We start from the raw sequence: 24,526 nt of genomic DNA, 5'->3' as shown, positions 1-24,526 counted from the left end.
TTGAGGCTTGTTTTTTTCTCGGGCCGTGTAACCCTCGTGGGCGGCTCGTCGTGGCGCCTCGGCTGTTTTGCCTTACTAGGTGTCCACGTGGTCTTCTGTCCATACCTTTTTAAGGTTCTAGGCATTGGTTTCCTTTGCCTCTCAGGATGCTTCCTTTTTGGCGACGGATTCTCCTCTCAGCACAGGAGCGTCCCCACCCTTGGTTGAACTGCTTTGGGACATCCCCAAGGTCAACCCTGTGGACCCCCTATGGACCCTGAAGTAGAAAACAAGAGATATGGTAAGAACTTACCTTTGTTATCTCTGTTTCTACGAAGTCCATAGGGTCCACAGGGCGCCCGCCCTGACGCACCTGGCTTCATATGGGCTGTGTTACTGGTCACCGGCTTCCCGTCTCCTTTTCTGTGAGTATGGTTCTAGAGTGTTCCAGTTTTCTCTCTCTTTTTCTCTCCTCCTCCGGCCTTTGGCTACTTACAATCTGAGGTGCCTCTGGCTGGGGGGCGGGGTTGTAGGGAGAGTGGACCCAAGTGCATCCTGGGAGCTAAAAGCTTTAACTGCGTGGTGCCCGGATTTGGTTCCCAACCTATGCCCCAAGGTCAACCCTGTGGACCCTATGGACTTCGTAGAAACAGAGATAACAAAGGTAAGTTCTTACCATATCTCTTGTTTTTCTGTGCAATTGGTGTCGTGTAGCTCCCTATTGGCCAAGCAGTTGCACAAAGATTATTCCCAGTCTCTGTCGTCACTTCAATTAGGAGCGTTGTATTATTGTTTCAAGCAAAAGAGAAACAGGCAAGTGTGCTATCACAATCTATAAAAGAGATAGAGAAGGCTGCCAATGAAGGGGTAAAACCAATAGAGACACTAATCTATAGATACAAAAAACAATTAGCTCCTATAACTCTATTCTTGCAACAATCAGGTATGTGGCAAAACTTGCCGTGCGTTATAAGAAAAAAATCTATAATATATTTAAAACTAAAATAATCATTCCAGCTCATATATCAAACATATAAATTTATTATCATGACCTATTAATAGAATATCACACAGAATGTATAGGAAACCACTAATATGCAATAAAAATCATATAAAAGAGCATTATACTCTGAGCCTCTAGTTATCTAATATGTAGCAATGTTTAAATAGCATGTGGGGTGGTGTAATACAATACCAATCCAATGGTCGGAAAAACACGTACAGTCCCTATTTTCCCTATTTAATCCCAGTGGGTCCGCTGATTACAATAGTGTCTCTCAGGGTATGATTTTGTAATGTAAGAAAAGTTAGGTATGTCCAGATGTTATAAACTTAGCAAAAAAATGTCAATGCACAAGATTTATCATAGCATTGTTCCGGAGCTTCCCACGGATTTATAGGAGAGAGGTGCAAAATGGCAAATGAATGGCACAGACTCATAGGACACTTAAGGTGCCCATCCACTAGACTATTAAGTTGAACGATAACAATTGTTTGCAAAAATGTCTAAAACGACCAGCGATGCGCGTGCCCGCTGGTCGTTTAGACATCTATCATCGTGCAAACATGTTGGTCAACCTGACGATAACATCAGGTTGAGCATTATGAATACCTTATAATCTATACACCCTAAATGTCGCTATTTAGCGTAAGTCGCACAAGAAATAATTGCTTTTCAGACTTTGAGTGTGGTTCCAAAGCACAAAACAGTTATTATTCCCATAAAAAGCATTTAGTTACACGCTGTGATCTAAATGCAATTAGCACAAAACATTATACATAAACAAGATACAGTTGATACATTACGCAGGCGCACCGGTCCCAGTTATAGTCATCAATCCTGAGGTCTGTGGTCATCCAAGAGAATGGCTACTAACTGGGACCGAGACACAGGCTATATACCCTAACAGATCATGATAACAACAATGTAGACAGACAAACATATTTCCATTGGTTCTTGGTCTTTGTAGTATGCTGTAGTTCATAGGACAGTTCACTAGGGGTATGTCCCAATTCTCCAGATTACATTGTCTTTCTTTAATTGATTTAAACTAGATAGAGACACTACATTCTAACCAATAATTTCCTATATTCCTTAACCATTAATCGCAAGATGCGACTCCCTTGCTGATAGGTTCAGATATCTGGAAATAAACTGTGTCAGTTTAGTACAAAACATGCCATATCTATCATGTTGTATACCATTAATATCAAATACATGCATTTTACATCATAATTAATAACTTTAATATAAACCATAATGTGCAGGAACCTTTTTATTAGTGCGTGTATATTTGATTCTATGTAGGTATTCGTTGTGTCATCATGCAGCATAAAAGGTGCGCGGTGTGTTCATGCAGCATAAAAGGTGCGCTGTGTGTTCATGCAGCATAAAAGGTGCGCGGTGTGTTCATGCAGCATAAAAGGTGCGCGGTGTGTTCATGCAGCATAAAAGGTGCACGGTGTGTTCATGCAGCATAAAAGGTGCGCGGTGTGTTCATGCAGCATAAAAGGTGCGCGGTGTGTTCATGCAGCATAAAAGGTGCGCGGTGTGTTCATGCAGCATAAAAGGTGCGCGGTGTGTTCATGCAGCATAAAAGGTGCGCGGTGTGTTCATGCAGCATAAAAGGTGCGCGGTGTGTTCATGCAGCATAAAAGGTGCGCGGTGTGTGTTTCTATTTATAATTGCAACTGTATATATGTGTGTGCACGCATTGTGGAAACCCATATGATCATTTAAGTGTGTGTGTGTATATATGTGTTTCAAACAGTCACTGGCTACTATCAATATTACTTCTGTCTGAGCTAAAAAATGACAGAGAATGGAGTTTGTCCTGTTCGTAGATGGAGCAAACAGTCTGATAATTTTAATAAAAGGCTCTCCTATGTTTATCCAGAATACAACCGTTAGTTCTACTTAACCACATCAGCATTGAATACAAGGCCACAATTGTTAAACGATAGCTAAACGTCTGACCATTGTTTCCAAATCCACATTCAGCATATCATTGTCTGTGTTATACTTCAATTGTCACAGACACACTGTATGTGCAGAGCAAACACTCACAGTATCCTTGTGTATTCTTAATTATTTGTCACAAACATGTCCACAAGACATGTATGTCATCACTGAATATATGAAGTTTTTAAATATATATATTTATATGTGTATTTGTGCGTATGGGGTATGATAGGATTTTAAACAATATGCAGTGGTAATGCAATCACACAACGCTAATAGCATATTCGCATCACACACAATGGTTTCATGCTGACGACGCAAGATGGCGTAGTCAGGAGCAACCTAAAATGGCGTTGCTCGATATTAATTTAAGATATGGTCTCAGCCAATCATCCGGCTTCGACAGTATGTTTGCAGATGATTGATGAGGCTGCACTGAACGATTGCTCCTTCAGTGCAGGCTCATAACAGACTGACAAATGACTGCACGATTACAATGTCGTAATCATGCAGTCATTTTCATGTCTGCTAGTGGATGGGCACCTTTACTGTGTCTGAGCGGAGTGTAGTGGGAGCCGCTCCTATGCAGTCATGTGGCTCTCAGTCCGAGCTGTGCTGTCTGGTTGCTGTATGGAGAGCCACTGTGAACGGTCGTCTATCTCACTTTGTAATGCCTTCCTCTGGGGGTAAATGTGCTATAGCCAGAATCAGTATGTGTATTCACTGTCCCAGATTGCTCTGCTTACTCTGTGAGTCTTGTTCCAACATGCCTGCTGGACATGGAGAGCTGACCGCAAACCATGGAGAATCTTAATAGTTGGCAATATATGAGGCCCAGTGTAAAATTCGTGTGCTGCCATGAATATCCAGTATTTTATGTTATCGTTGCACATTTATAGAATTTCAGTGATCTGACTCAGAATAGTGTGCATTCCACAGTCTGGACCATTGCTGTGATGCAAACTCCTATATTTAGAGGGGTATTCAATATGGGAGCGAAAAGTCCGTGCTGGACTTTCACTCCACATCGGAGAATTTTCAGGGATAAAGTATCGGGCGCGCGCCCGTTTTATCCCCGTATTCAATATAAAACCTCCGAAAACGGGACCTGGCGAAGTGGGATTTGCGTAAAAAAACATATTTTTCCTTGAAAAAATTGTAGGACCCCCCTAAAGTTGTAAAAACATGGGGGATCACTATGGGTCCCCCCGTTTTAGCCTGCAAAAGAAAGTCGGGGATTTAAACAGCTGCGGCAGGTGCTTTTTTCCCGACATTGAAGAAGTGATGCAGAAGAGCACTTAGGTTATTTTTTTAGTTCTTTTAAGTGGTCCCATCAAATTTGGGGTACATGAAAATGGGTACTTTTGATGTCCCTAAAGTAAGTTTTAAAAAATTCTGCAATTGTGCACCTGCCGCTATAAATCTATTCTAGAAAACACCTGCCGCATCCTTGCAGAATAGCCCTGAACCTATTTCCCTAGTTTTAAACAATTTTTTCCCATGTTATATTTAATTTTTTAACCCCAATTTTTAAATTTTTTTGGGGTGTCCCTATTTTTTTTTTTTTTTTTTTTATAACTTTTTTTGACAGTTATTTTTTAAATGTCATTCCCAGTGGTGCAGGCTATTTTTTTTTAAGCCTGCACCCCTAAACCCCAATTCTGCACTTTTTTTCGACACCAATTCAATGGTGAAAAGTTATCCCCGTTTTTTATCAAAGACTTTTCGAACCTGTGAAAAGTCTTTGAAATTGAATATGGTGTAAAACTGAAACCTGCGATAATGACGTCATAGCTCCGATATTAACGCAAAAACGATGTTTTCGCTCCCATATTGAATACCCCTGATAGAGCTGTAGCATTTTTTGCCTTAAGAATTCCGAAGTGAGTTTTCTGTGCAATTAGTTGGTGTCGTGCAGCTCCCTATTGGCCAAACGGTTGCAAGTAGATTATTCCCAGTCTCTGGGGTCACTGTTACAAGTAGCGGTCACGACTTGACACTTTCTGACAGTATGCCCAGACAGGACGGGGTAACTCCAGTTCTTCCTGTTGCTAGGCGATCGGCAGGCCTCAGGAAGTGATGTGTTTTCCACAAGTGCAAACCTGATTGGGACTTCAGCCTATTTATACTCACTGATCTATTGCACCTGTGCCGACTATAGAGTGTCTGTGAGTTCCCTCAGCATGGCTGCAGGGTCAGGTTGTTCCTGTTCTCCGGTTCACTGAACTCCCACACGGCTTCCTAACCGCTCCAAGTAGCTTCCGTGCTACCAACTATCTCCAAACTGCTTCCTGGCCGCATCTAGCAGCTCCCGTGCTGCCATCGTTCACCATACGGCTTCTTAGCCACTGCAAGTAGCTTCCGTGCTGCAACATTGGCACACTTGCCGCACCATCGGCTCTCAAAGCCATCATCAAACCATAGACTGTTTATCCACGGCAATTGCCCCAACATCGGCACAATCGCTGCAACATCGGCACAGTTGCCGCACCATTGGCTCTCAAAGCCATCATCAAACCATAGACTGTTTATCCACGGCAACTGCCCCAACATCGGCACCATCGCTGCAACATCGGCACAGTTGCCACACCATCGGCTCTCAGATCCATTTACTAACCCTGGACTGTTTATCTATGGCTATTGCCGCACCATCTGCATAATTGCCGCACCATCTGCATAATTGCCGCACCATCTGCATAATTGCCGCACCATCTGCATAATTGCCGCACCATCTGCATAATTGCCGCACCATCTGCATAATTGCCGCACCATCGGCACAGCTGCCACACCATCGACTCCCAAGCTATTGCCCAAAAAAACAAATTGTACTCACAACATCTGTACCATCGATATCCTTATAATCATCAACTGTCAGTCCTAACTGTACATTCTTTACCTATTGAATTCCCCTCTATCTCCATGTGAGCCGCTACTACCTCGAGCATAAGTCCAGGCGGCCGCCTAAGTACCGGTGAACGTATCCTAGTTCTAAGGGACCAACGGGCGGTTGTTATTGGCAGAAGATCTCGCTAGCCTGGTTCTAGGGGCTTCGCATGGAGCAGGCATTTGGATTCTAGGGGCCTCACATGGAGCAGGCATTGGGATTCGTAACAGTCACTTCAATTAAGAGCGTTGCATTATTATTTGTTCATTCTCGATGTGTAGTGTGCAAAGAAACCCGTACAGGTGTTCGGCTACATCGTTAATGGAACTGACCCCAGTCTGACTCTTCATTCTGTAATAAAACATATGCTAGGTACACACTAGACGATGTGCAAAAGAAGCGATGACTCTCCCGATTTCCCTACATCCCACGAATAAACAATATAGTGCATACACACTGTGCAATCCTTCAAACCACCAGACTATACATAGAAACATAGAAATTAAAAAAAAAAAAAAGTGCAGGTAGATATAGACACGATTCAAAGAACGTAAAATACATCAGGAAGAAAAAAAAGTCTAGGGTACTCTTCAGTATACCAATATATTGCACATTAGCTACAAGCCTATGACATGGAGGGTGATGTAAGAGTGCATTAGTCAGTTGCATCGTTTTGGTCGTTTCATCGTTAACTATTTAACGTTAACATATCGCCTGGTTGTCAGGTTGGGCGCACACACTACCTGATATTAACAAAATTGCTAAAGATATCGTCTGATTGGCCATGCATGTACAGCAGGTCAGAAGATGGGATGAAAGACGCACGGGAACGCGCAATAGTGTGTTCACATTAGGCGATGTGGATGATTTGTCATTCCAATTAGTCTAAAATCGTCCAATTTATCGTCGTGTGTACCCTGCCTCACTCCTTTCTCCTGAACAGGAAGCATCTGGACTCGTTATTTTATTTCCTACCTCATTTTTACTACAACATCGATGTCTGTTATCCTCAAGCATCATACGGAGTCTTCAGTGAGGTCTATGGGCCCGATTCAGACCCAGATGCAAAGAAGCTTTAGCTCGTAGCTGGCCGATTTTCGCATTCTGCGTATGATCGCAGTGCACGAACTAGTCCGAGTGATCGGGAAGCATACACTCGCCCAGCATAGACAGCCCAGCTGAATGAGTGACAGGTCCAACAGTGTTTGGGTGGTAACAGGGGGAGTGGAGGTGCGAACGCAGACATGTGAGTGTTTGAACGCCGTTTCAGAGGCATGCATAATAGGCAGCGTCAGTACATGTCACCTGGCTGGTTTTTAACCTGAAGTGCTTGCGGTAGGGTATAGTCAACCTCAAGCGCTGCGAATGTATCCGATGGTACCCAATGGTTACGTACACTTCCTGGAGATGACGAGTGCAAGTGGGCGTCTGCATACACAAAGCAATCACACTCCAAGACATAGTGGGCGTGCTTATGTTTTGCCGTGCGTTCGTCTGACCTTGTCGTCACTTGGCCAAATTTGCATACGCTGGGAACGAGCGTACGCATCTAGCGAGCAGGTCTGAATCGAGCCCTATGTTCGTTCTAGAGGTTACCGAAATTAAGCCTACACAGTGTAGGCACGAACAGGCGTTGTAGTTGTTCCTACTCTAGAATAACTCGGAATAGTGAAGCAGCCCCAAATAGTGAAGCTGCTTATTGTTTTTTTTATACTAAGGAAGTGTTCTCTCTAAATACAAATATTTTAGGATTTACACCCACTTTTTTTTTCCAAGCACTTTCTTTATTTATTTGAATTCTGTAATTTGCTTTATTTTTTAGGCCCTGGAGTTCAAGATCTGCAAAATGCGGCCATCGACGAGGTCAATAATTTGTGGCGAGCAATGGAGTCGTGCAGCTACCATGAAGTTTAACGCCTTAGTCAGTGGATGCACATTTGTGGTAAAAGTTTTCTCCGTCGTACACAGCATTCTGCATGTTGATGCTTTCCGATCCGATGGAGATGCTGAGGAACTCGGAATAAGAGACTTGCTCATTGCCGATGGTTATGCAGAGTCTGCTGAAGAGTCTTATGAATCAAAAGTATGTATACTACATTGTACTGTTTCATACTTGATATTTCACACGCAACAGATTTATTTATTTTTGTCTATTCTGCACAATTTTCACTAGTCACAGGATTACCATTGGTATACGGTGCAGTTGCAGAGTGGTTGGTCGCTAAAAATTTATCGGCAAACCACTCAAGCTCATCTCCAGTAATTTACACCATCAGCAGCTTAGGGACTTAAGCTTTTTTGCAGTGCCTGTCTGAATTGGGTGCATGTAATATAGCTGCTCGCAGTAATCACTTTTTAATGGTTTATTGTAATAGTTTTTTTTTCTTAATTTACATTTGGCATTCCTATCCCTAGCTGCAGTTTGGGATGTCAGGAGCGGGCTGTAAAGGTTTCATGATTGGCACTATCATCTGCCTACAACTTGCTCTGGCTTTGTTGGAGGGACCATGGGGGGGGGGGAGGCACCATGCCACAGCTGGTAATGATAGGCTCTTACTATAATTGTGAAGCAGAATTCACCAATCATTGGATTGTTCACCCACTAATAGGGAATGTGAGCTGGGTTTAGACCGTCGTGAGACAGGTTCGTTTTACCATAGTTTGTCCTGCATGTAGATGGGTCCATACTTCAGTCTTTGTTTTGTTTTATTTTCTTACTGTTTCTGGGTGTAAAGAAGAGTATAGATTTTGATAAACTGTTTCTTCAGGGTCCATAAGTATCTACAGGGATACCTTTTGGGTGTAGGTGGTGGCTGAGGACCGAATAGCAAAGCCCCCAGATTGCTCCGGTGTCCCCCCTGCCCCTAAGCCGAGGGCTCCTCAATTTGCTCGGTGTCTGGCAGTAGTCGGATCACCATTGTACAGGGGGCTATTTAGGCAGCCCAAAAGCTTTGATTTGTATATATATATATTTTTTTTTACACAACTAAGAGTGCGCAGCATCAGACTGTCCATAGGACATCTAAGCTGCCGCTCAGTCACCTCTCCGCAGCCGCAACTTTAGCCATGGCTTGGTACTTTCGGCGGGACTCCCGGGGACCTTGCCGACCCCAGCGCTAACTTTAGGGCATCAGGTAAGATGGGTTACCGCTCGCGGTAACTCACAGTTTAGCAGTCAGACCTCTGGTCTCGGGACATACCGGAGGTGCAGTGTGTGGACACCAAGAACTGGCTGGGGGATTCACTGGACCACCAGGGCACCATCTGGATCAGGAAATCCAGCACCCCCGGGGTTAAATATCTGCTTGAGGTGGTCAGCCATTGCCTTTTAGACGGCCCCTCCTCCAGCTCTGAGCGCCATTCCACTGAGGTTTTGCCGTCCAGAGCTGCTCTACTCCGGCTCAGTGACCCCAGAGACCTCCGGCGGCCATCTTTCATATGCAAGCAACAGCTCTCTGGGGAAATGCTGGGTCCGGTCCCCCTTGCATACCTCTCCCCGGAGTCAGGTTATGTAGCGCTATGGCCTACCAGACGTTGAGTCACTGACCACAGAGTCTGTGTAGTTGAATGTAGTGCCAAATTTGCAGCCATTGTAATTTCTGCATTGTATGTGACATTCTAGCGATGTCTGTCTGTTTTCATTATACTGTCGGCTTATCACTTTCCCTGCTTTCTCTTACAGCCCTAGTATACTGGTGTATAAGTGTAATACTGCACTTCCCATTTACTTGTGAAGGCTGTCATATACTGTGCAGTTGCACTCCACTCAGTGCCATATCTGAGCTGTGATCTCCTACAGTTTCTCTACCTTAGGTAGAATCACTATAGTGCATGCCCACTTGTGTTTGGTGACTATTGTCACATACTTGGTGGTTGCATATTGCTCAGTGCAATATTGTGTGCTATACTACTCTGCAGCTATGTCTAGCAAGGACAAGAGTAGCAAGCAAGCGGCTGCACCTTTACTGCTATCATGTAGAGCCTGTACAGCAGGTTTATCTGAGGGGAATTTAATTCAGGACGGACTTTGTGCAAAGGTGTCATTCCATCCAGGCCCTGCCCAAGCGCCCCCCTGGGCCTCCTTGCGTCAGGTTCTGACTAATATTGTGGACCGCCTTGCAGTCCCGGCTGGAATTCATCCTACGGAATTGCCACAACAGGTACAAGCATTACAGGTACCTCCTATGCCCCCTCCGAGGGTAGATATGGTCTCTGCTTCAGTATAGAGTCTGGTGGCTACCTCTACAGCCTTTCAAAATATGTTGCAAGGTGAGAAGCCCCTACCTAGTAAAACTACTAAGCGTCCTGTGTTAGTTCAGAATCTGAGAGTTGCGTACTCTGAAGTTGTCATCTGAAGAGGCAGACTATGCTGATCTTTCTAATACTGAGTCTCTCTCTGGAGGAAGAACTCCAGTCTAGGATCAATATACCAGCTTTAGTGCGAGCGGTTAAATCTATCTTCCAGATAACACATAATGAGCCCGCCCCCAAACCAAAACACCCGTTATTTAAAAAAACAAAGGGTGGTTTTGGCAGAGTTTCCTCACTCAGATCAGCTTTCATAACACCTGATAGCAGCTTGGAATACTCCTGGTAAAAAGTTTCAGCCCCAAAAGCACCTGGTCTCTATTTATCCTTTTCCGTGAACTGACTGTGCCATATGGGAAGCTTCTCCTGCAGTAGATTCCCATGTTACACATTTGCGTAAAAGCTCTTTTTTTTTACCTCTCTACAGCTTCCTCACTGAAGGACCCAACGGATAGGAAGATTGAGGCTGGCCTAAAATCTGTGTATTCTTATAGGAGCTATGGTTTGTCCAGCTTTGGCCACGAAGGCTGGGCAGATGCTCTAGAGCAGATGTTCCTCAAACTCAAGCTGAGCGCTCGCAACCGGGTCGATGTTTGCCCACTGGGCATGCGCACGACGGAGCCGGCTCCTTCGCTCCGGGTCTCGCCCCAAAGGGGGCGCGATGTCGATGGTGATTGACAGCTCGTCCCGTTTGGTAGGCGTGGCCGGGGGGTGGCTTCACAAACTGAGGCGTTCCCAAGCGAACGCCTACCGTTTGTGGGTGGCCCCACTGACATCACCAGTGGGAGAGCTTCCGGCTCTATTAGAGCCAGAAGCTCTCTGGGGCTTGCGGCCACGAGACCCTACCACAAGGGTCTCGTCGCAAGCCCGATGGCCGCGATGGTCTTGACCATCATCCAGGCTGCTCGCTATAGCTGTGGGTGGTCACCCACAGCTATGTGAGCGGCCAAGAGGCCGCAAAAAAAAAAAATAACGCCCAGATTCAGAGCGTTGGCTCTGAATCAGGGCCTCAGTCCTCAGGACCCCACACAGTTAACGTTTTTTCCAAGTCTCCTGGCAGAAGCACAGGTGTGTTCATTACTCACAGACACATTTTAAAAGTTCCACGGGTGGAGCTAATTATTTCACTTGTGGTCTTTGAGGAGACCTGGAAAACATGCACTGTTTGGGTTCCTGCGGACGGAGTTTGAGAACCTGTGCTCTGGAGGAATCATTCTCCTTAGAGGCTTCCCGAGTATAGATGTCCTATATAGCTAACATCAGGGATGCGGTTTCGCATTTAGGAGAGGCGGCTTTGGATACTAGTCCCCTGGCCTTCAAAGCCTCGGCTGCTTCTGTGTTTATCCACCGTAGTCTTTGGCTTCACTCATGGAAGGCGGATATTGGGGAGATCCTATTTGGCCCTAACTTGGATTAACTCGTGGCTACATTGGCAGTATCAAAAACTGCCTTTCTACCCTCAGCATCCACACCTAAACCTCGGACATCTTCATTCCGTCTTTCGTGCCCAAAACAAGGCTAAAGGTCAATCCATTCCGCGGCACTCCGCTTCCACTAAGGCCTCCAAGTCAAAGCAGAACTGGAACACCAGCCGCCCAGCCGGCTAATTTGAGGACAATCCTTCAGCCTGACGGGGCAGGCTTCTCCCTGGGAAATCCCAGAGTGGGAGACTGACTTCTGCACTTTGCCCAGTACTGGCATCTGACTACCAGAGACGCCTGGGTACAAGAAGTGGTCTCTCGCGGGTACACAATCTCTTTTCTAAGAAGGCCACCCCATCAATTCTTTTGCGCAGGCTCTCCTTCGGATCCGAACAAGGCCCTGCTCCTCTAAAAAGTCATTCAGTCCTTGCTGCAGGCGGGAGTAATAATTCCAGTTCTGCTATCACAGCAAAGGAAAGGTTATTACTCCACCCTATTTCTGGTTCTGAAACCAAAACTGGTCTTATCGCCCTACCCTCAATCTAAATTTATCAGGGTGCCCAGGTTTCTTATTGAAACCCGCCGCTCTATTGTCCTAGCTATGGAGCCTGGGGACTATATGGTATCTGTGGACATTCAGGACGCTTACCTACATGTACTTATAGCGCCCTCTCACCAGCAATACCTTCGGGTTGCTGTCCTACAGCAACATTTCCCATTTTAGGCTCTGCCCTTTGGACTGTCTACAGCTCCACGGGTCTTTACCAAAATTATGGCTCTCATGGCAGCCCACCTGTGAGGTCAGGGCATCCGGAAACTCATCCTAACCCAGGGTCACCCCTTCTGGATCCCAGAATGGATGGTCCTGACTACAGACTCAAGCCTCCGGGCTGGGGAGCAGTGACCGGTCAACACTCTTTCCAGGGCCGTTGGACATCGGTCAGGACGACCCTACCAATCAACGTATTGGAAATCTGAGCCATTTGCAAAGCCCTTACTCTGGCTCAGGACATTCTTCAGGGTCAGCCTTTGCAGGTGCAGGCAGACAACACCACGGCAGTGGCATACATCAATCACCAGGGAGGCACTCTAAGACGGTCAGCCATGTCAGAAGTGTCGTGCATCCTCACATGGGCCGAATGTCAACTCCCAGCCTTCTCAGCGGTGTTCATTCCGAGAGTTCTCAATTGGGAAGCGGACTTCATCAGCCATCACAACGTGCATGTGGGAGAGTGGCCCAGAAGTCTTTCAACTCCTAGTGAACAAGTGGGGCCTGCTAGATTTGGACCTCACACTATTGCAAGCTGCTGGTGTACATGTCCAGAACAAGGGATGCCGAAGCAGCTTTCGTAGACGCCTTGTCATTGAAGTGGTCATTCCATCTGGCATACATATTCCCTCCAGTCTCCCTGCTTCCTTGAGTCCTTCGGAAGTTCAAGCAAGACTGAGGCACTGTCTTACTGGTGGCTCCGACATCGGTACTCCAATCTTCAAAGCCTCTACATAGACTCTCCTTTCCTGTTTCCTCAACGGCCGGACCTGTTGTCTCAAGGTCCCTGTCTACATCTGGACCTGGGTCGTCTGTTTTTGACGGCTTGGCTCTTGAGACATCCCTCCTAAGGTCCAAAGGATTTTCTCGCTCTGTGGTACAGACTATGCTCAGAGCGCGTAAGCCGGCCTCTGCCCGGATCTATCACAGAGTGTGGCATACATACTTTCAGTGGTGTAATGCCAGAGTATATGACCCTAAAGTTTTTAGGGTTTCCAGAGTCCTGGCCTTCCCTCATACTGGACTTTACCTTGGACTCCGCCTGGCCACGCTGAAAGTGCGCGTTTCTGCTCTGTCCATCTGGTTCCCACACAGAATTGCTCCACTGCCGGATGTTCACACCTTCATTCAGGGTGTCCGCCATATTCAACCTCCCTTTGTCCCTCCAGTGGCTCCGTGGGATTTGTCAGTGGTTCTCCAGGCCCTGAAGGGCCCTCCATTTGAACCTCTGGGATATGTGGAACTGAAGTGGCTCACTGCGAAGACTCTATTCTAGCTATTGCGTCAGCCCGTAATGTGTCAGATTTAGGGGGGCTTTCCTGTCGCTTCCCATTTCTGATCTTTCATCAGGAGAGGGCTGTTCTTCTAACTCGTCCTGACTTCCTTCCCAAGGTTTTCTCGTTTCCATATTAATGAGGAAATAGTAGTCCCGGCTTTCCAATCACCAGATCTCTCGGAAGATGATTCCTCCTTGGATGTAGTCAGTGTTCTGACTCTACGTGGACCGTACAAGTTCTCTTCGAAAAACAGATTCTCTATTTGTTCTCTATGGATTCCACAAGAAGGGCTTGCCAGCTAACCAGCAGACTCTTGCCAGATGGCTTTGCATGACCATCTCACAGGCCTATGTGCAGGTGGGCCACTCGTGGGCAGCTTGCTGTGGCACCTCGGCTGTGGTCTGACTGTAAAACTGTGTAGTTAAGATTAAGATGGAAATTGGGTGAAATATTGCAATCTGTAGATATATAATTGTTTGATATCAGCTGGTGATGAAGGAACCCGTATTCGGTAGTGGCCAATTACATTGTAATAAGTTTATAAGTAATGTACACTGTTTCGTAGTTTATACTTTCTGAAATATAATATAATGGAATCTGGTTGAAATATTGTAGTATGGAATGTGAATATTTCAGGTTCAATTCGGCTAGTGGTTGTGGTTCCATGGGAGTTGTGGATTGCTAGCTATATTGTGATAGTATTGTGAAGTTATGTACTATCATAGTTTTGGGATTTTTGGTATAAGTAATAATAACCGTGTGGAAGGTAGTCTGCAGTTTTGTTAAAGATGGCTGCCAGCAAGTGGGTTAGACAATAGCATTACATGTGATACCCCCCCCCCCCCCCCCCATTGAACCATGTGCTTATTTCAATAGAAATTGTGAATTGCTACTCTTGTGATCATAGTTATAATTCTACCCAGTTTTGGTGTTGTATAGTTCAGATAGGTTTATTATAGTTATTATAAGTATGATCAATAATGGATATATGATTTACAGAGTTACAACATTTCTCTTACGTTCAAAACGGAGTGTATTATGTGAGTTTTCAAAATGGAGTTTGTCTAGAGACCATGCGGTTTGAACAATAGGACATGGGCCCTAACAGCCACACACACTCTAACCATGCCTTCTCAGTAGCCACCTTGAATATGTGGCCTCAACATCTCTCTCCCTCTCCCTTCCCTCTCATTGTATTTTGTCTAGTATTGTTAAGTTTAAACACTGTTTTATGAGGATTGATTTAATGAATATAATAACATTTTACTTCCAACACATTTTGTGTGTAATGTTATTAGCCAAATTATTTAAAGGATATATATATATTTTGCATATAACCTGATGTTAGTTCATTTAAATAATGAATAGAATATTTGCTTCAGATATATTGGGATTAAACAAGCTGGCAGTGGCCTGTGTGTACAAAAAGAAAGAAGGAAAAACACCCCTCATCACCTTTGTTATTTCTTTCTTCGAAGTCCACAGGGCGCTTACCCTAACGCCCCTGGCTTAGATGGGTTAGGTTTCCTGGTCACCTGTCTCCATCTCCCTTGTGTGAGTGTGATTCTTTTATGTACCAGTCTTCCTTCTCTTCATTCCTCCTCCTGCACTTGGCTTGTTAACTAACTGAGCAGCGCTAGGCTTACGGGTGGGTTATAGGGGGGGGAGCTTTCTGGAGGCAGAGGGCTTGGCTGTTCAGTGTCCAGTCTTTAGCCGCCACCTAAACCCCAAGGTTTCCCTGTAGACCCTATGGACTTCGAACAAAGATTTAACAAGGTAAGTTTTACCACAACTCCTTCACTTTGATGGCAACTTGCTCATTTCAAGGTTGTGGGTTTTTCCTCTTTTATTTTTTTCCTGTATGAGAGCTGTGAGCTAGGCCTGAAGCGTTACATATTTTTTTGGACATGGGGAGAGAACGCACAAACCTGTATTAACCAGGATTTGTTTAGATGTCAGATTGTATTTTGTCCTGTTTAAATCTGGACATTCATATTTATTAACACAGACAGATTGGCAACTGTAAAGCAGAAGTAATGTTCCCGTGGCACTGCTAAAATTTCCCTAGCAAGACATCTGTTCTCTGCATTTGATTTTACTAGCAGTTTTTGCATTAAATATTGGCACAATAATAAATGAACTAGAAATAAAGAAAAGTAATTTTATTCGCGATACTACAGAAATATAGGATATTTCGCAAGCTTCTAAGGTGCAACCTTGGTCAGATAACACATGTTGCTGAATTTTTGCATCTGTCCTGACTTCTCCTCGTCAGTAGTTTTTACTTAGTTAATTTAGAAATTGTTCGCTGGACACAGTTTAGCATTTGTTGGCATAAAATGGTGCACATCCATCATGTTTTAACATTTAGCTTATTTTTATAGTGTGCTTTAGTTCCAATTTAAAGTTTTTCCCTTGGAGAAAAGTGCACGCCTTTATGAAGTACCCAGAAGTCTATATTGTTACAGAGGACAACAGCTAGCTTGATGTTAGTCACCTTTAAACCACCAGTTGTAGGTACAGCGCTAGTTCTTCCATCATAAACTTTCATACTCCATGTTAGGTTCTTTCTGATCAGTTCTATGTCTTTTACCAAAAAGACTTTGGGAGTCTGTACTTGTAGTTGTGATTCCCTCTGATTTGCAGCCTGGTTTTTGTGTACCCAACTTGTTCCTAGGTGCATATCTGTTTGGTTTGAGGAACAGTTTGACGTATAATCAGCAATATGAGAGGTGTACCAGTGTGGATTCCCATACCTTTTCTCCTACTTCTGTGTGGCACAAGAGAAACTTTGCAGTGTTGCTGTTCAGATCTTCCCCTCCGCGTTCTGGCAGCACATCAGACTTAACTGAGAATTGGATCTCCCCTCTTGGAACATTGTTTCTGTATTTAGGAGCATATGTATCAAAGCTTGATGTGAGATAAAATTGTGAAATATAGATCGCCAACCAATCGGCTCCAAACTACCATTTCTTAAACACAGCCTGCAAAATGTAAGTTAGAAGCTGATTGGTTGGTGATTATATATATCTCACATCAAGGTTTGATACATATGCCCCTAAATCTGCTGGTATCTTTGTCAGTTTATCTTTTTGGAAGTTTTTCATTTGTTGCTGTATATCTTCACTCTTCAATCCGCTGTCTGCATAATTGTGTTGCTACGTTCTGTATCTAGTGTTCTCATCGGTCAGAAGACGTCTCTTTATTTAGATGACATGACATGCATTGGGAATATCTGGAAGCAAGATCTGCTTTGTCATATGTCATGTATTGCCTGAGATTTGTGCTTGTATGTTGAAATGCTTTCTACATAATTTCTCAAAGCTGAATAAAGGTCCCTGGATCAGATTGATGGAAATTAAGTGTAGGGTTTCACTCTGTAGCTTAATTCCTGAATAATATTGTTCAGTCCAAAGTCTGCAGCTGTGTGTAGTCTTGTATTAAAGTGTGCCTGAAAGTAGCTAACTCTGTGGAGCCATGATTTTCTATGACTACAAGAGTTGGCTGCGACAGCAGGAGATTTTTTTTTTTTTGACCGACTGCGAGCTGCTTTTGGGGAGGAAGCACCACCCTGAACCAGTGTGTGTGAGTGGTTTGCAGAATTTCAGTGACTTAAACGTCCCTGGAAGAATAGTGCTGTGGAGGACCTGTGTCCACCATCACCGAGTACAACATTGCTGGTCCATCCTCCCTATACCCCGAGTCAGAGGCACCTCAGTTTGAGTTGGTCCCCGGCCGGAGCCTAGTCACTGTAAACGCAGAGATTCTACTTAGCAGCCCCTAAAGCGATTTTATTTTTATTTTGTGATTTGGTAGTTTCTGAACAATCTTCAGACCGAGCAGCAACAGACCGTCCATTGGACGTCTGTGCTGCGGCTCAGTCACCCCACCGGCGCCGCGACGCCAGTACCTATGTAGGGATCTCGTGCTAGCCGGGCCCCGCGGACTTCCCAGACTGCGGCCGGACGTACGGGGACAGGTAAGGCTGATCACTGCTTGCGGTAACTCGCGTATTAGTCATTGCTTCCGGTCTCAGGGGACAGACTGGAGGTGCTGAGGTGGATGCAGGCCCCCCCATACCCTGCGCTTCCACTAGACCACAGGGACAGTATCAGCATGGAAAGCCAGCGTCCCAGGGGTTAGTATTCAGCCAGGAGAGTCAGCCTTCCCTGTTGTAGCGGCTCCTCGCCTCAGCTCAGCGCTCCTTTCCACTGTGGTCTGGCTTAGCTGAGCTGCTCCATCCTACCGTCACGCCCCCTCTGAGGTCTCCGGTGGCCATTTTCTTGTATGGTGCATGACAGATCTCCTGGGACAGCGTTTGGTCCAGTCCCCCTGCGTACCTCTCCTTTGGGTCCGTGTACACAGCGCTATACCCTTCCCAGACACTGAATCTGGGCAGTTGAATGTAGTGCCAATTTGCGGTGTATTATTTGTAATATATATTTCTGCATTGTATGTGACTTATGCTAGCGCTGACTGTCTGTGCCTTTTCATCTCAACTGTCAGTTTATATCTATCCCTTTTCTTTACAATCTGCCCTAATACAGGTTTAGTTAGGGTGGTTCTTAGACTTCACAAATATTTATATATAAGCGAGGTCTATCGGCCGTGTGCTGTACGGTGCCATATTTTTTGGACCAATGAGTTGCATACGTGGTGAGTGGGGTCTGACAGCTATTTAGCCCTAGTCAGAACCAGTGCGCAGCGCTACCTGAATTTTATTTTATATATATATATATATATATATATATATATATATATATATATATATTAATATAGTGTGTGTATGTATACGTGTGTGTGTGTGTGTGTGTATGTATGTATATATGTGTATGTGTGTGTGTGTGTGTGTGTGTGTGTGTGTGTATATATCTCTATCTCTGACATATATGACCAGGATGTCAAGCGCAATGCTGCACCCACTCTGCTATCCTGCAAGCTGTGTGCTGCAGGGGTAAATAAGGTGGATTTATCTCAGGATGGGTTATGTATGAGGTGCTATCAGTTGCCTGGCCCCTCAAACACCCCAACTACGGAAGAGGATCCCCCTTGGGCGGTGTTCTCAGGTACTGGCCTTCATTGCGCATCGCCTGGCGGTCCTGAACGTTTTGCCTCATATGGGGATTCCTCAACAAGCCATCCCTCCCCCTCAGAGTATGCCGCAATTATTGCAGTCTACTCCTGTGTCACAGACTGTCACTCCTTACCAGGGATTACCGCAGTACATGCCATCCCCTACGGTGCCACAACAGTCTGTCACTACCTTTCAGGAACTGCCAATAGCTGTACAGCCACCCTGGGTGGATCTTGTATCACACTCCGTACAGAGTTTGTCAACTTCCTCCACGGCCTTTCAGACCATGTTGCAGAATGAAAGACCTAAAAAGGCATCTAAACGCCCTGTGGTGTTGTCCGTCTTCACAACTCTGACACAGATGTGTCATCGGATGATGGGGAGGTGGATGATGCATCTGATTCCCCTCCACAGGAGGTGGAACCTAAATCAAGTATTAACATTCTTGCTTTGGTACTGGTGGTCTGATCCATTCTAGTTATAGAAGAGGACGAATCTGCCCCTAAATTAAAATGCCCTCAGTTTAGACAGGTAAAGGTGACCGGTGGTCTTCCCTCTCGCTGATCAGCTGGTAGACCACATGGCGGAGGTCTGGCAATCACCTGGTAAGAGGTATCAGCCGCAAAAGCGTTTGGCCTCATGTTATCCATTCCCTGAGGATCACTGCAAGAAGTGGGAATCACCGCCCACTCTACATTCTCATGTTACTTGCTTGATAAAAAGTGCTACGTTACCTACAGTATGATGCCTTCCATTTCTACCCCGAAGAGGCTCAGAGGTCTTTGGTGGGTCACATGAGAGATGCGGATGCTTATATTGGTGAGGCTGCTTTAGATGTCAGTCTCCTGACCTCTAGAGTATCTGCTGTGGCCGTGTCTGCTCGCTGCTCCCTGTGGCTGCGCTCCTGGATGGCGGATGCAGATTCCAAAGAGGGCCTGGAGGCCTTGCACTTCAATGGGGAGATATTGTTTGGCCCGGAGCTGGACAAAATTGTAGACACACTGGCAAAGTCTAAAGGTGCGCACACACGTAATGATTTTTTGAACGATTTGTCATTAACGACGTCGTTATCATTCAGCCGTTCAAAAATTTGTCCAGTTTCAGGGGCAAAACGATGAACGATAACTACCAATACGTGGACCCATTTGTAGTTGGTAATTATCATTCATCGCCCATTCTGACTGTCCTACATAACTATTTCTGCATTTATGAAATCGTTGTAAAAATCGTTAATTTCATTATACAAATTCGTTCTATTTTTCAAGGAAAAATCTGAAGGGAAATCGTTAACTACACAAATCGTTACGTGTGTACGCACCTTAAGTCAACTTTTCTGCCATCAGCCTCAGCGCCTTCTAAGGCTAGAACCTCTTCCTTTCGGTCCTTTCGTCCTCAAGGAAAGGCCAAAGGACAGTCTTTTCCTAAACAATCAGAGGCCAAATTGACCTCCAAGCCTAAGAAGCAGGCCTGGAACGCCAGATCCCCTACTTCCAAGTCAGAGGATAAACCTTCAGCCTGATGGGACGGGGCTCCCTCTGGGGGATCCCAGGGTGGGAGGCAGACTTCTTCAGTTCGCCCAGTGTTGGTGTCACACTACCAAGGATGCTTGGGTAAAAGAAGTGGTCTCTCAGGGGTACACCCTCTCATTCCGTCGAAGACCTCCCAACCAGTTTTTCTGCACAAGCCCTCCCTCGGACAAGAACAAGACCTTGCAGATCCAGGAGGCCATAGAGTCCTTGCTGAAAGCAGGGATAATTGTACCAGATCCACAGTCTCAATGCGGGACTGGGTACTATTCTACTATGTTTTTGGTTCAAAAGCCGAATGGGTCTCATCTGCCTATCCTCAACCTAAAATCTCTGAACAAGTTCCTCAGTTTGCCCAAGTTCAGGATTGAAACTTTACGATCCATCATACTGGCTGCGGAACCTGGGAATTACATGGTGTCCCTGGACATTCAGGATGCATACCTCCATGTCCCCATAGTGCCTTCTCACCAGTGTTATCTGCGGTTTGCTATTCTGCAACGACACTTCCAGTTTCGGGCGTTGCCCTTTGGCCTATCCACAGCTCCAAGGGTCTTTACCAAAATTATGGCTGCCATGACAGCCCATCTACGGAGTCAGGGTATACGACTTCTGCCGTACCTCGACGACCTTCTTTTGCTGGCGGGTTCTTCGGAGGTACTTAAGCAACACCTGTACCTGACTATCGCTTGTCTACAAGCGCACGGGTGGTTGTTCAACTGGTAAAAGTCCTCCCCAATTCCAACACAGAGCATGGTTCACTTGGGAGCTTTCCTAATTCTCAACAGCAGAGATTCTAACTCTAGAGAAGATCTCCCTACAACGGCGAGTGCGCAGTTGCCTCCACAGTTGCCGGGTGTTGGTACACTCCGGCGACGCAGGTTCTAGGATCCATGGTGTCAACATTCGACATGGTGGAATATGCTCAGTTCCATTCCAGGCCCCTGCAGGGGCTGATTATCTCCAGGTGGAACGAATTACCCCACTGGATCAAGACGCTGGTGGTTTCTCCGGAGGTGCGCCTGTCTCTTTTGGTGGCTACAAAAAGCTCAAGTCACCAAGGGTTGTCCCTTTTGGATCCCGGACTAGGTACTCCTAACAACGGACGCCAGTCTCCATTGCTTAAGTGCAGTGACCGGGCCTCACTCCTTTCAGGGCAGTTGGACAGCAGTAGAAGCAATCCTTCCAATCATCATATTGGAACTTCAGGCTGTGTACAGGGCCCTCATGATCGCAAGACATTCTTCATGGAAAACCCGGGCAGGTGCAGTCCGACAACGCCACCACAGTGGCTTACATCAACCAGGGAGGCACTTGAAGTCGGGCAGCAATGTCAGAAGTGTCCCGCATTCTGACATGGGCAGTTCTCAATTGGGAAGCCGAATTCCTCAGCCGTCACGACGTGCATCCAGGGGAATGGTCTCTTCACAAAGAGGTGTTTCAGCTCCTAGTGGACAAATGGGGACCTTCCAGAGGTGGACCTTATTGCTTCCCATCACAATCACAAATTGCCAGTGTACGGGTCCAGGACAAGAGATGCCAAAGCAAGCTTGGTGGACGCTCTGTCAGCGAAGTGGACCTTTCAGTTTGCGTACCTATTTCCTCCAGTATTCCTGCTTTCTTGGGTTCTTCGGAAGTTGAGGCATGGTCCTGCTGGTGGCTCGGTACTCAGATCTACGGAGTCTCTCCATCGACACTCCGTTCCTATTGCCTCAACGTCTGGACTTGATTTCTCAAGGTCCTTGCCTTTACCCGGACCTTTAGCGTCTGTCTTTGACGGCGTGGCACTTGAGACATCCCTCCTAAGGTCTGAAGGATTCTCTGACTCTGTCATCAACACGATGCTTAGAGCTCGTAAACAGGCTACGGCCAGGATATACCACAGAGTATGGCATACATAATTCCAGTGGTGTCACTCAAGGGAGTATGACCCTCAGGTGTTTCGTATTTCCAGAATACTGGCATTCCTTCAATCTGGGTTGGACCTCTGCCTACGACTGGCCTCGTTGAAAGTACATGTCATTGTGGTTCCAACGAAGGATAGCTCCGCTTCCGGATGTCCACACCTTTCTGCAAGGTGTTCACCGGATTCAACCTCCCTTTGTTCCCCCCAGTGGCTACTTGGAGTTTGGCGGTTGTTCTTCGGGTCCTTCAGGGTCCTCTATTTGAACCACTATATTCGGTGGATCTCAAGTGGCTAACAGCTAAGACTTTCTCCTGGCTATTGCGTCTGCCAGGAGAGTGTCAGAATTGGGGGCGCTCTCCTGTCATCCTCCTTTTATGATATTTCACCTGGACAGGGCTGTGCTTCGCACTCGCCCTGAGTTTCTTCCTAAAGTGGTTTCTAATTCCCATATTAACTAGGAAATTTATGTACCGGCCTTTCAGTCACCTGACCACTCGGCAGGTGAGGTCTCATTGGATGTGGTCCGTGCTCTCCGGATTTATGTGGACCGGACCAGTTCCATTTCCATTCGTAAAATTGGTCTCCTTATTTGTGTTCTATGAATTGCATAAGAAAGGATGGCCGGCCAATAAACAAACATTTACAGGGTTTTTTTTGTTGTTGGTTTTTCCTTAATACTCTTTTGGACTTTGTTTACAAAAAAAAAGTCAGTTTTTACATGATATAGAGATCAGTGACCCCGTATGCTTATTGTTCTAGCATGTTAACCGTTCTGACACTTGCAGGAGTGACCTATTGGACAAAAACCAGACTGTAACACATGAACTGGCGGCTGTTTGTGACCGCCTGTTTCCTGTGCCGGCAGTGCACTGTTTTAAGTGCGGCATTAGTACATGACAGCGTAACATGACACAGCATACGTCTATTCTCTGGCGCGTCAAGGGTTTATTTGCTGCAGCATAAACTATGCTATGTATGGCTTGTACTACTTCTCCCTACTAATTATTTGCCCACTTAAAGTATTTGTTTTGATGTCCTCAAACCCAGAGTGTAAAATGTCTGACAAAAATGAATTCTCTAAATGCCCAACAGATGGAGTTCTGGATACAGTGACGGATGTAAAAAAAAAAAAATTAGACACTGTGTAGTTTGAATGCAGAGCTGTATTACATTTGTCTTTTCTTTACCTAGTCTTGTGTTTGTCCAATCTGTAAAGCACTGTAGCCTGTGCTGGCACTGTATAAAAGTTATTCTCAATTTTGTTTTTTCCCACCTCAAATGTTTTTATTTGCTTCCCACTTTTCAATTGGCTAACCAACTAAAGAGGGAGTTCCCAATTATTGTGGCGACACAATTACCCCAACATCCTAGGCAAACGCAGAAAGGATTTCTAGTTGCCCAGAAACCCCCTATTCAGGCCAGCGCCTCAAATCATGACCACTACCCAGGGTCGGATTGGGCCACCGGGACAGCTGCTAAGTTCCTGCTGGGCTGTCCCATGTTCCCCTCTGCCGGGCTGGCTTAGATTGAACGAGCTTGGCTACAGGGGCTGTGGGCAGATTGTATGATCTTCATAGGGCATTACCACTGAAAGACCCAGGCTGATCTACTCACCCTGCCCGTTAAGTGTCCTTATAGCCCCCCTTACTTTCCAGTACCATCCAGAGGGTAATTTGGCTGCTTCTAATCTCCACTATTAAATATAAAATATTGCAAGCCACTAGCCCAGTCTTTGTCACATCTTTGCAGCTGTATCCTATAGGAGCTCTATGTAATATCCATTATCTGTCCTGCCTGAAGTCAGAACTTGACAGCCTCTTAAATAAAAATGTTCAAGTTATAAGTAAATAATCATTTTTTTTTTTTTTTATCATGTTAAGTCTTATGTGCTTTATTTTTTTCTTTGGGGGCTAATGTACTTTTTTTCTTATTGTTGCCAATCTGTTTGTTTTTATTGTCATTGGCCAATGTGTGTTTTATTTTTCCAATCAGTGCCAATGTATGTCTCTTCATGCAAAGCGTATGTGCGTTATTATTTTCCTGTGGATGCTTATGTGTTGTTCTTTATTCCTATCAGGCATAATGTGTTTTTGTTTTTCTATTGGGGCCAATGTGTGTTATTTTTTCCTGTCGGGCTAATGTGTTTGTTTCTACTTCAGGGTCCATAGGGGGCCCACAGGGTTGACCTTGGGGATATAGCTGGATCAGGATCCATGGGCACCACGCAGTTAAGCTTTTAGCTCCCAGGATGCACTTGGGTCCTCCTCTATACCCCGCCCCCGAGCCACAGGCACCTCAGTGTAAGTTGGTGCCCGGCCGGAGTTGGTCACCGCGCAGGGTGGCTGCAGGAGCAGCCCCCAGAAGCTTTTTATTTTAGGGTAGATTTTATTTATTTTAATCTCTCTTTTTACTACAGACGG

The 24,526-nt window shown here is 45.5% G+C and overlaps 1 protein-coding gene across 2 annotated transcripts in view; it reads left to right on the top strand.

Annotated features, from left to right (window-relative positions):
- Positions 1–24,526, top strand: part of TDRD9 (tudor domain containing 9) — a 331,496-nt gene that overhangs the window by 254,400 nt on the left and 52,570 nt on the right. For both annotated transcript variants that reach the window (XM_088455276.1, XM_088455275.1), the window contains exon 28: positions 7,648–7,908. In XM_088455276.1, coding sequence (XP_088311402.1) covers positions 7,648–7,908 — 261 coding nt within the window. The remainder of the gene's footprint in view (positions 1–7,647; positions 7,909–24,526) is intronic.

The sequence above is a fragment of the Taudactylus pleione genome, unplaced genomic scaffold (genome assembly GCF_031769625.1).
Source record: "Taudactylus pleione unplaced genomic scaffold, aTauple2 ptg000652l, whole genome shotgun sequence".
NCBI classification, from domain to species: domain Eukaryota; kingdom Metazoa; phylum Chordata; class Amphibia; order Anura; family Myobatrachidae; genus Taudactylus; species Taudactylus pleione.
The sequence above is the reverse complement of the archived record's forward strand: the minus strand, read 5'-3'. Positions and strand labels throughout refer to the sequence as shown.